At 39.3% G+C, this 14,173-nt stretch overlaps 1 protein-coding gene across 1 annotated transcript in view; it reads right to left on the reverse strand.

Moving 5' to 3' along the window:
* TRAPPC9 (trafficking protein particle complex subunit 9) overlaps positions 1-14,173 on the reverse strand; it is a 321,801-nt gene that overhangs the window by 271,512 nt on the left and 36,116 nt on the right. Inside the window, exons 10-14 of the mRNA XM_063299706.1 lie at positions 12,783-12,928; positions 8,369-8,454; positions 3,796-3,922; positions 2,300-2,432; positions 587-750 (exon numbers count right to left, since the gene is read on the reverse strand). Coding sequence (XP_063155776.1) covers positions 587-750; positions 2,300-2,432; positions 3,796-3,922; positions 8,369-8,454; positions 12,783-12,928 — 656 coding nt within the window. The remainder of the gene's footprint in view (positions 1-586; positions 751-2,299; positions 2,433-3,795; positions 3,923-8,368; positions 8,455-12,782; positions 12,929-14,173) is intronic.

Here is a 14,173-nt window from a genome sequence, read left to right on the forward strand (position 1 = left end):
ACCAAATTAGCAACCAGAACCAGTTTCAAAGCTTCCCAGCTACCGCCATTGCATGCAAATATGATTTTAAACACTTCTGCTTTTATTTCATATTAGCAAGAAGAGGAGTATGAAATTTCATAGACTTTTTTGAGCCATGTTGCAGGCTTTAGAGGCAGGATCCTGGCAACAGCAACGTGTGCTGTCCCACCTTCCAAAATACTGAGAAAGCAGGAACCAGACGTACCCGCTTAGGGCACACAGTCCATAGCCTGGGTGCTTTCCTACCAATCTAGGTAAGTGGACAGGTTCTGAGCAGCTGCCAGAACTGCTCCATCACAGGAAAACCAACACTCAGGAAGAGCACCAGAATGCAACTCCAAAGAGTGAATATTTGACAGCGCTGTAGCCAAAACACAGCCATGGAGAAGCTAAAGGGATATTCAACCGATTCTGGGAAAGCAGCTGAGTGCAGAAGAAATGCAATCCCAATTAGAAAAAGAAACTGGAGAGGACAAAAAGCTAAAACAAAACAGCCCAGCAGGTGTAGAAAACCAGTGGGGAACAGAAATGATTTTACAGCAGCTGGGATAACAATAATATTAACCTTTTACGTTCACCATTTTTGATGTAACCTCCAGCTTCTCCAAAGGTTCCGTTCCAATATTTTCAAGTTTAATGATGAGTGGCTGAGTCTCTCCATTGTACAGCTGGACAGACACGCTGGTGGTAATTTCGTCCCCTGAAGAAGGCTGAAGTGTACGAGCAGACCTTCAAAAATGGTAGGAAAGATGCCAGTGGGTAATGGATCCATCACTATACAACGAATCCACATATTATTAACAATGAGTCCATAGACAGCTAGATGTTTTTAAAGTGGCAATAAACAGCATCATCTAACGTTATGAACATATTGCTAATAAAATAGGGATGATGGAGAGAATAAAGAGCAATCAGCTCAAGAACATCCACTCTCATGGCAGAAGATGCATTTAAAACCACAAGTTTTAGCTTGGCACTAATTACGGTTACTAGGATGGCACACTTTATTGCTGTTCTTCACCTGCCACGCTTGAAGATTGGGACTGCATGAGCTACAACTGCAGGCAGAGGCAGTTGTAGAGAATTTTATTTTGGAATCTAAAGTGCAAACTAAGTCAAGCTTAGTGTTGAACCAAGCTAAAGAAAGATACAATTAAAGTAACTTCTGCCCTTGGGAACTGACAAAAGCATTAACACTCATTATTTTGGGATAACATTAAGGCATTACTTACCCTCCGAATGTAAATTAGCACTGAGAAAACAGACATTAAAAAAAAAAACCTCCAAAATAAATTAACAAAAAGTCTAAAGCACATATAAGGTAATGAAACAGCTGAGGGAACAGTGTAGACAGCTTTATGATTTCTCTCATACACACACATACACACACGCGCACACACGCACACACACACACACACAAACACACACTGCTCTCCTTTACAAATTTCTATCTCTTAACCATGACTTTGACCAGACATTTGGAATCTGTTTCTAAATACAGTTTCAAGCATGTTTTAAAAGAAAACTATGCCGAGCATTCAATTCAGGGCAGATATTAATATTAGTTATAATAAAGGACAAAAACCAAGCAGAGAAAATTCCCCCAAGACTTGCTTCTGAAATTTGTAGGACCCTCCAGAGCAAAGTTGGAGGGTGCAGAGGTAAGCAAGAGAAATCTCACTGGAAGAGCAGAAATCCATGCATGAAGCAGGGCTATAGTCAAGGTAATTTTCTAACTGCAATCACTAAAGGTTGAAGTTACAGGTAACTACTTTTCACAGTAAAGACTTTTTTTTTTGGTCTTAAAATAGCAGGACTCAAACAATATTGCATTTGCAAGCCTCATCCATTTTAAAAATGATTTATAATGCAGCACTGGGGCAAATACAATTTCATTATTTAAAATCTGCTTTAGGAGAAAATAAGCTCTCCCTCCAGCAGTTTCACTCAACATCGACTCTTAACATTTAGATGACAGGTTAAGACATTTTTATTCCTCAAGGCTATTGAAAGGTTATTGGTGGCTGCTGCTTTCACTGATGTGGTTTTGCTCATTTTCACTCATATATGATTTGGGGTGCTGTTTAAATGATGCTGTTTTTACTATTAAAATGGAGTTTTATTTCCAATTATTCTGATTTTTTTTAAAAGAAAAACAGTTTGTGTTTTAAAAAGACATTCAATTCATAAGCATGTATTACTACTCCAGTAGTTCTTTAGATACTGATAAAGGTTCCCCAAGTTTACCAACTTGAAAATCAACCATCAGAATTCTTACCTTGGTAATGAAGTACTAATCTGCAATCTAGGTAAAGATGGAATGACTTCCACGGTACAGCCACTGGTCTTTATTCCTGGTAGTTTATCCAAAAGGCAATCACTGAAGACTCCAAAGACTGAGGTGTGATAGCCTGTCACCATGAAAAATGGGTCAGAGATTGAGTAGAAATGATCATCAAGCACAAATGGAAATCTACTGTAGCTACCGGCACCAGGGAGTTATTTACAGGTAGTCCTTGACTTACAATCACAATTGGGACCAGAATTTCCATCGCTATGCGACGCAGTCATAAAGCGTGATGTCACGTGACCGCATCGCTTAGCAATGACAATCCCGGCACTCCCCATTGCCACCATTAAGCAAATTCCACTGGACGTTAGCCAAGGACCCACCCCAACCCAAGCCATTCTGGGCTTGGTCCCTCCAGCCCCAAGCCTCAGTAAGGTAAGGGACTGCCTTCAACTCCGCCCCACTTATCTCCCCGCCATCTCTGCCCATTTGGCCGCCCCGCATCCTGCCTTCTGGGGCAGCAAGCAGCCCCAGAACCACTAATATTAATATCCTTAATATTTTAAGGCTCTAGAAATCTATTACTAACATCTAAGATAAAATAAAAAACAAGTTGTCATGAGCACTGATGGTGAGCAGGAGGGGGCCCCTATCCAGGGGGGAAAATGCATGCGTAGTACTGAAGAATTAAGCAGCCATCCAAAGAGACACAGATCAGACCCGCCTTGACTTTCGGGGTTTAGCTGTCTGGGTTTTTCCCACGCTTCTTCAGTTTGTTAGGATTTTCTGTCTAATGTAGCAGTAATAAAACACTAGAGACCTATTCCTCGTCTCAGCGTGGTTCCTGACTGTTAGGATACAAGTGCTTAGAAACTAGCACAAAGGCAAACTATTCTGGCATACTGCTACTCCAGGCATTCCTTCTGCTGTTTCTTCCTCCTCTTCATTAATCTGCCATTTATAATTTACTGGAATAATTATGCTTCAAACGCTTTGTCAACTGCACTATCTCTGAAACTGTTCGTGTTTAAGTAAATATTGACTGGGTTTTCTGTTGAAAACTGTATTAGAACATTGCAAAAGTACGGAAGTTAATCAATAGCTAAATTTCAAATCACACATCAGTCCGGCAGACATAGATCAGGTCATAATATTTTCTGCATTTCATCATAATCTGTAGTCCAGCACACACTCTTTGGTGATCACATTTGGAACTGCAAAGGATCTTAGTAACAGATGCTTTGGGGCATTAGATTCCTGAATCATTTTCTTGAAACATGCTGATGAAAACTTATGTAAAATGAATCATATTCAGTAAAGGTAAAGCTTTTACTCCATCCTTTTCATTACTACTTTTGATGCAGTAATAATATGAACCTATGGCAGAAAAGTCCTTGCCTCATTAAAAAATCAACACAATCCGAAATGGCTTGCAGCAGGTTACTCTTCTCATTGTAGAGAAAAATCCTACTAGGAATCTTTACCATTGATGTCGATCTGGCCTGGAGACTGAGGAACACCAACCAGTGTCACAGGATAGAGACCAGATTCTGCAGGTAAAGAGAGAGCTGCAGGGAGAGATTCAAACTCAACCCCACTCGTCAGCAGTCCCTGGGGAGGTGAAAAGCAAATTCTATTTAGCTGTATTAAGCAAAAAGCATATTGAAGATAGGACATTATATTATGCACCTGGACCAATATACTAATAAAATTATCCTTTAAAAATATTTGAATGGTAATGCTATTAAGAATAGTAATCACTATTCCTAATTTCCTTATGACTGCTACATTTTAACGGCTGCATTAGATTTATTTTATTGTATATTATATTGAGTACACTTGTAGAAAGCCATTCATAGACATTATTCATTCTGTGGAAAACATTCCTAATTTAATACGTACATAGATTACCTGTAGAGCACCTGAGTGAAGGGAATGATTATGGGAAGAACCTGAACTGTCGGCATTTACATTGTTAGTTTCATCTTTAAAAATCCCATTTTAGTATCAAACTAGTCTATGCAACTCATACTGTTGATGTGCTAATTTCACCAACATTTGTAACTGTGACAGCAAAACTTTCTTGCAAGGCATAATAAAGAAAAGTAAGATTTTCTTCAAATGTATATGTGATATCAATCCTGTGTGTGTGTGTTTCATATACATTTGCAAAAAATCTTACTGCAAAGTGGAAAAGGTACATTTTAATTCCTACCCAGCAGAAAAAGCCAGGGAACATGCTATCCCCTCTTACTTCTTGGTACATTCTATAACAGTGTATTGTCTCTACAGACTAAAAAATCCCCATTAATTAAGAGACATTTTAGCATCTTTGGAACATTCCATTGGCTGGATTTACGTGCAAGTGAATTAAGAAGTCTGGTGATCTGGTATCAACTGACACAAGGCTTGACTGTAGTAGCTTTTGAATGCCAAAGGAGATAAAGTACTGGATTATCCAATTCAACAACTGTGAAGGAAAAGCACCATAAGGGCAGAACCCATAACAGTATTATACAGAACATATAGAGACAACAGCTGAAGATACAGAGGCAAGTGGGAAAAGGCTAAGCACACTAAAGGTTACAAACTAGAAATTTACTTTTCTGAACATCTAGTTATTTCAGTCTTCCAATGCCCAGAGCTTTACATCAAACTTCAATATAGGAAAATACAACCCCACCCAGTTAAATAGTACAGACAAGCAGTTCTTTGGTTGTTTATTCGTTCAGTCGCTTCCGACTCTTCGTGACTCCATGGACCAGCCCACGCCAGAGCTTCCTGTCAGTCGTCAACACCCCCAGCTCCCCCAGGGACGGGTCCGGCACCTCTAAATACCATAAACATTCCCTTTGAAATAAGTGAGTTTTTGGAACAGGCTGAATCAGGAAAAACTACCTGACAACAAATAGTGTACTTGTACAACATGGAACAGCCTATTTTCTGGAGACTGGGTTCTCTGTCTCTGGGGGGTTTTAAGAAGAGGCTGGACAGCCACTTCTCAGGGATGGTGTAATTGGTTTTCCTGCACATTGCAGGAGTTGGATTAAATTATCCTTGTAATTCCTTCCAATTACACAATTCTATGATTTTACAGTTCATCCTATCTGGAAAGGTGAGAGGAATTATCTCAATGAGAAGTTTCTGTCCAACCTTACAACAGTCACAGCAAATGCCTTGTTTTTCATAATAAATACCCTCTCATCAAGCAGCTAAGTCACAAAGTTCAGTTATGAATCCTTTCCTAAGTAATCTCAATTATTCAACAGTATATTTTCTAGCACACGCACAGGTTCAACTGTAACCTCTTAACAACCAGCATTCATTCTTCTATGCCTTGATTCTGAGGATAATTACACATCCACCCACTATCTGTGTTTTTAAACTTTTCAAAGTTTGCAAAATAGCACTTACTTTCCAATGTAAATACATTCTGAAAATACAGAGACAGTACATTTAGTATTGCTTCAAATGTTATTCACTGATTAAGGTCCACCTATTGTTTTCCTTGTCCTGGATGATGATGATGATCTTTTATCCTGCCTCTCTGTCTCTCTCTCTATATATATAGTCAAGGTGGTAAACATTCTGGGAAAACCTTAAAACACAGCTCATTCTCATTAAAACCTATAAAGGCCCTGTAATGACTGCCTATTCAAATCAACAACCAGACTCACATAGAAGTCTATGGAAATCTAATTTAATGATCAAGATGCAGAATCACAGGCAAAGCTGAGAATACCAAAAGCGTGGGATTTCTCCCAATTAAACCACAAGCAAACCCAGACCACTCCCCCCATTGTCACTACAACTCCATTTCCCTGCAGGTGTTCAAAACGGTTGCTGGCAATCTTTGGGCAACGACCTTGGCCAGGCAAGTTAGTCCAAACATGAATTCCTTCGCACTCACATCACCCAGTTTCCTGCCTGGTACGAACTAACAGCAGCAGCTTCCTTCTGTCCAGCAACACGTGTCAGCACCAACATGGCATGGAGACTCGTTACGATGTTTCAGCAGGAACCATGACAGGCGCTTAAATCCAGGCAACAGTTGTCCTAATATTGGCCATTCCCTGTTGCAATTATCTTCTTTGAGTTTCACAGCTTTTGATTGTCTGTGTAGAATCCTCCATATATGAACTTCACATAAAAATACATGATTCATTCTTTTATCAAACAATATATTCTAAAGGACCACCCAACTCCCATTTCAGGGCCAGAATCCCCACTTAGATTTAAATACTTTGTTTCTGCTCTGTCTGAAGGACCTTGTGTTATTCTGCGTGCCACTCCAGACTGTTCAACCTCTCCTCCCACACCTAGCATTAATTTCCCTATTCATGCTAATGGCTGTAACCACTCACTTCACAACCACTTAAATCCAAAGTTCTTCAAGTGCTTAGCCATGACTGAGAGAACTTGATCCTAGAGTTCCCTGCAGGAATTAAGCATCAAGGGGATCCTCCATTAGATGTGATCACCAGACACAGGGTTGCTAGAGTAGCTGAACGTCACAACTCTTTTTACGTTACGAGTTCATCACATCTTTCTCTGCAACTAGCATCCTGTGCAAATTGAAAGTAGCTTCATTTGCCTTTCTCCTGCACACCCCTTCACTCAAAGGCGCCCCTTTGCACCAAGACATCCCCCTTCACGCAAATTGCAAGTGGCTTCTGCAGGAACTGGCTTCGTGCAAGAGGGAGCAAGACGACAGCAAGGTGAGCTGGGGCAGCAGAGGGCAGGGCATCAGGGGGCTTGGAGGTGGTGAGGGTGACTGTGGCTGGGACTGGGACTGGGCTGGGGGCGCTGCGGCTTCCCGGGCTGTGGCAGTTGTTGTCGGGTGTTGGTGAACACTGACATGTCACGCAAAACGTTGTGGCATGTCACCTTTGACACATGTCATAGGTTCGCCATCACTATCCTCGACCAAGCTAAATCCAAAAACACTAGGGAATTCCTGGAAACTTGGCATTCAGTCAAATCAGCCCTCGATAAACACACAGAGATAAACCACCTTTACACACCATTCCAAAAGAGACAAAAAAAAAAAAAAACTAGGAAGGAAACAAAAAGATGAGAACATCCTCTCCAGCAGCCAACACCTAGATAAGCAGGGATTAACACCAGACAAACAATCAAGCAGAAAATGGAACCCCAATCAAGGAACTACCAAGGAGAAAACTACACCCCCACCAACACTAGCAGGGCAAGCTACTGTATATATGCAGGGAGCAAACCCCACACTCAATAGCACTGAAGATGTTGCCTAGCCTGGCAATGAAACATCTGCAAGCAAACAACCAAGCTCAGAGAGTACCAAGGGCTTCACAGTTCAACCCTGAGCTACGTATATTCTCTTCTATTGAACATTTAAAATACAAGTAGAATTTGGCAGCACCAGGAACCAAAATATAATCACAGGGGATGCTTACAATTAGGACATGTATTGTATGTAAACAATTCTTCTAGTTGATTGATATTTACTTAAATATTCATTCTTTTAACCATCAACACAAGCGATCTTCCCAGTAGCTGTTTATTGAAACAAATCCAACAAATTCCTTATAAATGGTATTTTAAAAGTTACAAACTCAAGGATGGGGCAACTTCTACCCAGATGCACACACAACCCGTGCTATTGCCCCAGAGATGTGAGCACACAATATACATGGACTGATAGCTCTCAGAAGATTTCAGCAGCTCCGTTTTGCCCAGGACAAACAGTAGCTGCCCCAAACGAGTTGGAAGAAATCAGGGTTCCTAGATTTGTTGTAGATTTGTTGATTTCTATTTCACAACTGAAGATTAATTTATTTTAATAAGATATGTTTACAGTTTATTATTCAAAAAAAAAATACAGTATATTTCAGGGAAAAATACATGAACAACCAACACAGAGTTGAATCTTCCTTCTGAAGATTCTTCAGCCCCGTCAATCCCTCCAGTAAATTATCCCATTTCACCTTAATCATAGCTATCACCACTTGCGACTGACTCAAATGATACCCGTAGCTAAACCACACTAGGCTTTATGATAAAATGGGTTTTGAAACATACCATGTTTTCAACACGAAGTTCAAAGGGCATCGGATTGTACACCATCAGCTGAACTTCACAAACATCTCCCTGAACCCACTGAAAATCTACAGAAACATAAACACAGAAAGTTAGTTTTCCAATTGTAGGAAAGACACACACTTAAGCAGAGTCAGATATTGTTATCACATATTACTACAAATTGTAACATAATAGCCCAACATATAGGATCTTCACAAAGCTGTTGTCAAAGGCAAATATAAAAAAGTTCCTTATAAGCTGAGATTATGTTCCTGTGGAGAAGGATCTATTGAATTCACACCCTCTGTTATTATACTGTACCTTCATAGACACAAGGGCCTGCTTCATCACTTCCTATTTATTGAAATACCCACATAATTCTCTTTTACTTTATGTACAGTTTCTCCTTGCAGACCAGTACAATTCCATTTTCTTGAATGTGGCAAAATTTTGTTATACTTTTTGTAAAACTTGACATGTCTTGATTGCCTCAGTTATCTAGTTAAACTTTAAAGTTTGCACCTTATTTTATCTGAAACAGAAAGTGTGCTCATTTTGTTAATGTGCAGAATTCTGGTCAGGGGTTGTAATAAATAATGACTACTGTTGCTACAATTCTAAGCACCCGTAACTATTTTGGGTCTGCTCTCACTTTAGCAAATTTCTGCCAAATAAATAAATAAATAAATAATAAATAATATTAGCATAAACAGTATGTGGCCTGAATCATCCATGGTGCCCGAGTTTTATTCACTCTCTACACACTGCAGATACATTATTGAAACACATTAATGCATACCTGTTATGAAGGGTAGAAAAGGGCATTCATTAGAATGTTATGCCACCTAGCATCTTTGGGCTACTTGCTCCGAGAGTCAAAATTCCCTTCAAGGGGAAAATTAAGCCCTCTAATCTAACATTTGCCATGCATTACAGGGAGGCTAGGAAGAAACGCATGGGGGGGGGGGACATAATCACAGATTGCAACACTGTTAGAATAAAAACCTTTATACAATTGATTCTATTGCTTTAATATGATAGATTTAGCTATACTGTAGGGGTTAGGGGTTTGAGTACTCCTACAATAAATATAATGGAATATTGTGACATGGTTGGGGTCTTGGTGTTCTCTGCAGATCCTTTGATGATGTTACCTAGCCTGGTAATTGAAATGTCTGAAGGAAGAGAAGCAAGCTCAGAAAACTCCAATAAATCAACCCTGAGCACACGACGCACGCTCTGTCTATCTATCGACAGATATATTCTTCAATAGGGCATATTATGACATTAAGGAGGGTACCTACCTAGATAATATTTATCATAACCACACAGTTTAAACTTTTCATTCTCAAAACCACCATAGTATTTTCACAAAAATTATTGTGAAAAAATGGCTACGTTTTTTGTAACGGTAACCATTACCAAAAACACATTAATGCATACCTGTTATCAAGGGTAGAAAAACTTGCCTAATTCCCTACACTCATGTACCCTCACTCTTCCTTTAGTGTAGTTGTAATTCAGGCACAAGTGAAGAATCTTTAGGTATAGCTAGTTGAAGGAAACCAGGTAACTACAATTATGTTTTCATTGAGCCTAAGTGAGTTTCCATAATAAAAACTATTTTTAGGGGTAGGATCTAACACTAAATGGTAACTGAAAACAAACCTAATCACATATTAGTATCAGAAGACAGCTATGCAATCTTGAAATTTTATTGATTGATTGATCAATTTGATTTCTATAGCCGCCCGTCTCAGCAAGTGACTCTTACTGCAGAAATCAATACAAGCATACACAGGCTGGTATCAGCCAGTCATGTTGCATGTGGATTTGGTGAAGCTAGAACTCAACCATCACTGCCATTAAAATGAGGGCAAGTTAGCAAATTAGCATGTACCATATGACTTTATCAGTGAATGGGTGTAATAATAATAATAATTTATTAAATGTATATGCTGCCCAACTTCTTGCAGTTTGCAAAAACATTTTAAAAATAAAGAAACACCACAAAAAAACCCCCAATACCACAAAAGAAACAAATATGGCAGAGAAAACAAACTGGGATGGGAACAAAGAAAAATAAGAAAAGGGGCATCAATTATCCTTGCCAAAGGCCTGGGTGAAAGGCCCTTCAAAAGGTTGGGGGTTGTTCAAATCTTGGGGGGGGACCTCATTCCAGAGGGCAGGCTCTGCTACAGAGAAGGCACACATCTTGATGGCATTGTTTAGTTGAAGGAACCTGGGGTGCACCAATCCTGCCACATCAGACTGGCCAGGCAGATACTACTGGAGGCAGATGGTCCCTCAAGTAACCAGGCCTTATGTCATGTAGGGCTTTATAGGTACCGACCGGCACTTTGAATCACATCTGGAAGCAAACTGGCAACCGAGCAGCTCACAAAACAGAGATGTTACATGGGCATACTGAGGCAAGCCCATCATTGCCCACTCTGCGACATTCTGGACCAGTTGAAGCTTCTTTGTGTTCTTCAAGGGCAACCCCAGGTAGAGTGCATTGCAGTAGTCAAGCCATGAAGTGACCAGGGCACAAGTGACTGTCTGAAGGGCCCCCTGATGCAGGAAAGGGAGCAACCAGCACACCAGATGAAGCAGAGCAGGTCTTCCTGGCCACAGCTGCCACTGGCTCAGGGATACTGAGTAATACTCAACTCTAAAACTTCAGTTAGACATCTGGCCTCAAAAAAAAGAAAGCTGATGTGATCTAAAAACATACTGGGTTCTGGTTCAATTTAGGAATATAAAAGTACTCTATGGATTCCAGAGGAATGAACTGGTATCCAATACCAAAACAGATTGTATATTTGTTAGCCTCATCATTCAAAAGTCAGCAGAACATTTATTTATGAAATACACAAATAAATGTTTCTGAAAAATAATGCAGGTTTGATAAATCTGTGTACAAAAAGCATATTTGAAGGGTATTTGTATTTTTTCAAAAAAAGTGTACATTAAGGAAAGCTTATGTTTTCAAACCACATGCAATAGAGAGACTTTCATGTTTAAAAAGGGATAAGTTTTAAATGAGAAATAAATGCAGAATAATCCCTCAAACAGAGACACTGTGGAACAATTTAGCTCTCTCTATAGTGGAGAATCTACAGTATGTTTCTTGGTGTTCTCTGAGCTTGCTTTTCTTCTTGCAGACATTTCATAGCTAGGATTGGGATTGGAACAATACCTCATCAAGGAAGAAACAATCAAGGCTTGTAGGAAATATATAAACAGACAGAACAGACAACAAATTTTACAGTCTCATGCACTGATGATTTTACATAGCCTCGTAAAAGGTCTGCAAGAAGGAAAGCAAGCTCAGAGATCACCAATAACCCAGCAGATCTCTATGAATTCACCTAAAGTATAATTAGATATATCTTCTTGTGCACATTTTAGAAATATTTTGGGCAGCAAAACAGAACAGGAAGCCTATTTCCTAATCACTAGGTGCTTCAATTACAAATTGTTTAAAGCATTTGCACACCAAGCAAGACAGGACAGGGTGGAAGGATTTGGCAGAATTTGGAGTTGAGGTTTGAATATCACTTGTATTCATATAATCTGACAAGACACCAATAGCTATTGAGCACCAATTTGCCTTGTTTCAAAAAGAATGTATAAGCAGGCTAGAAATTAAGTTTATTTCAGTAAACTAGGACCAATATGTTCAAACGTTCTCAATACATTTCGAAAAGTATATAAGGAAAACATTTTTATAAGGAATTTTTGCAGTTAATCTATAGTACTACCACTACATAAATCAAGTTTCTTGTGGCAATGGGCTAACAACATATCCTACAAGCAAAGATGGACAGGTCTATGCCAAGTTGCCAGTTCTATAATCAAGAGGAAATAGCATATTGATTCAAAAATTGGCAATAGCTATTTGATTCAATTTGCAGCATAAAAGCCAGAAAGCAAGTCCCAGTGAGATACTGTAATGGTTGCCTATTCTAAAACACCATCAGACTCATGAGCAGGAATTCAAAGACGTCTGATTTATTAAAGAATAGTATGCAGGATCACAGAGAAAGCTGAGAATGATAAAAGCGCGCCAAATGCAAACTAAAAACCCTCGGTGCAAATGAAATCCCTCCCCCCGTAGAATCTTCCCAGGCTCACAATCCCAGGTGCTCCTAACGGCTTCTCATGGTCTGCGGGAAAAGGCCTTGAGCAGAGCACATAACCCAAACACATTCCACTGAAATGAACAGAGATACAGAGCTTGGCACAAGGTCTCACAGCAGCTCCCTTCCAAACAGAAACGCGCGTCAGCGCCATGGCATGTGAAATGTTACGATGTACAATGCACATTGAAACCGTGAACATGACAGATACTGCATATAAAAGGAGAATGCATGTTAAAAATAATGAGTATCAGGAATCAGTTTCTCACCTATTTTTTTACTTTGCTCCTCTCCATGATTGTGAGCGATTATTGGAGAATATATAAAGGGACTCTTCGTTGACATGTTCTGACCCAACAAGCTTTTCATTTTCTGTGGCCGAAGGCTAACAGGGAGGTTTAAGAGCTTGACAGATCTGTTCAATGAACAATGGATTGTTTTTATGTAGAGCTGCTGTGCACAAATGCTACTTAATTCTGATTTAGGAGAGACAATTAAAAAGATAGATACAATAGCACAGATTATCAACATGATAAATACTAATTATAGTTTTTCTTTCCATTTATCCTGATCTCTTTGCCCACTTCTTATAAATTCCCTATTTGAGAAGAGTAAGGTTTTCATCTAAAATGACAGACACAATGAGAAGATAAAGGACATAACAATATTAGAACTTCCTAGTAAATTATTAATAGAAACATCGCATTAGTGAAATGGAAACCATAAGAACAGCAAGGAGGATCATTCTATTAACACAGACAACATTACTTATACATAAAATGGACTGGATCTAATCATATGTATTTATCGCATTTTTCCACCGCCCAGAGTCATTGTTTGAGATGGGCGGTGGGAAAATGCGATAAATAAATGAAATAAATAAATAAATATGTAAAGCAGACTCACTAAAATCACTGAGACTTATTAAAATACAAAATTTCAAGGTCTTCTCTAAACTTAACTAAATATTGATTCAATGGACGTTCAATATAATTATTAACATCATCATCATTAGACAAAGTAATGTTTATGAGTCGCAGACCAATCCTAAGCAAATGCATACTTAAGGTGAAACAAATTTTTTTGTGGTACCTTAAAGACTAAATCCCCCCACTGCAGCCAAGTCCTGCCTCATCAAGGGATGGATGGGTGAAGTACCCCAGGAGTGTATGCCAAGACTATATATTCCCAGCAGGATCACCCAAGGTGTGAAGGACATCCCAGCTGCCCAACTAAAGCAAGCAGGCCCCTACATTTGGCAACAAAATATACAAACATACTAGAGGCAGATTATCTCTTTAGTGAAAATGGCAAAGGCATCAATTCACACTGCACAGGAGAAAACCACGTGAATAGAAAATATAAAATGATGGTGCCAGAAGATGGGCCCTTCAGGTTGGGTGGAATCCAACATGCTACTGAGGAAAAGCTGAGAATATTTCAGAGTACTAATGGTGTTTATAATGTGGCTAAATTAAAGTTTTTGGGATGTCTAGTTATTGATGCTGCCATACAGGAAAAGAAAATCCAAAGCTGCAAGGATAGAATTATAGTGGGAACATAGGATGTAAGATGCATGAACATGGGAAAGCTCAATACAGTGAAAATTGAAGTAAAATGACTGCAAATTGACATTTTAAGCAACATTGACTTGAGATGG

The sequence above is a fragment of the Candoia aspera genome, chromosome 3, assembly GCF_035149785.1.
Source record: "Candoia aspera isolate rCanAsp1 chromosome 3, rCanAsp1.hap2, whole genome shotgun sequence".
Classification (NCBI taxonomy): Eukaryota; Metazoa; Chordata; class Lepidosauria; order Squamata; family Boidae; genus Candoia; species Candoia aspera.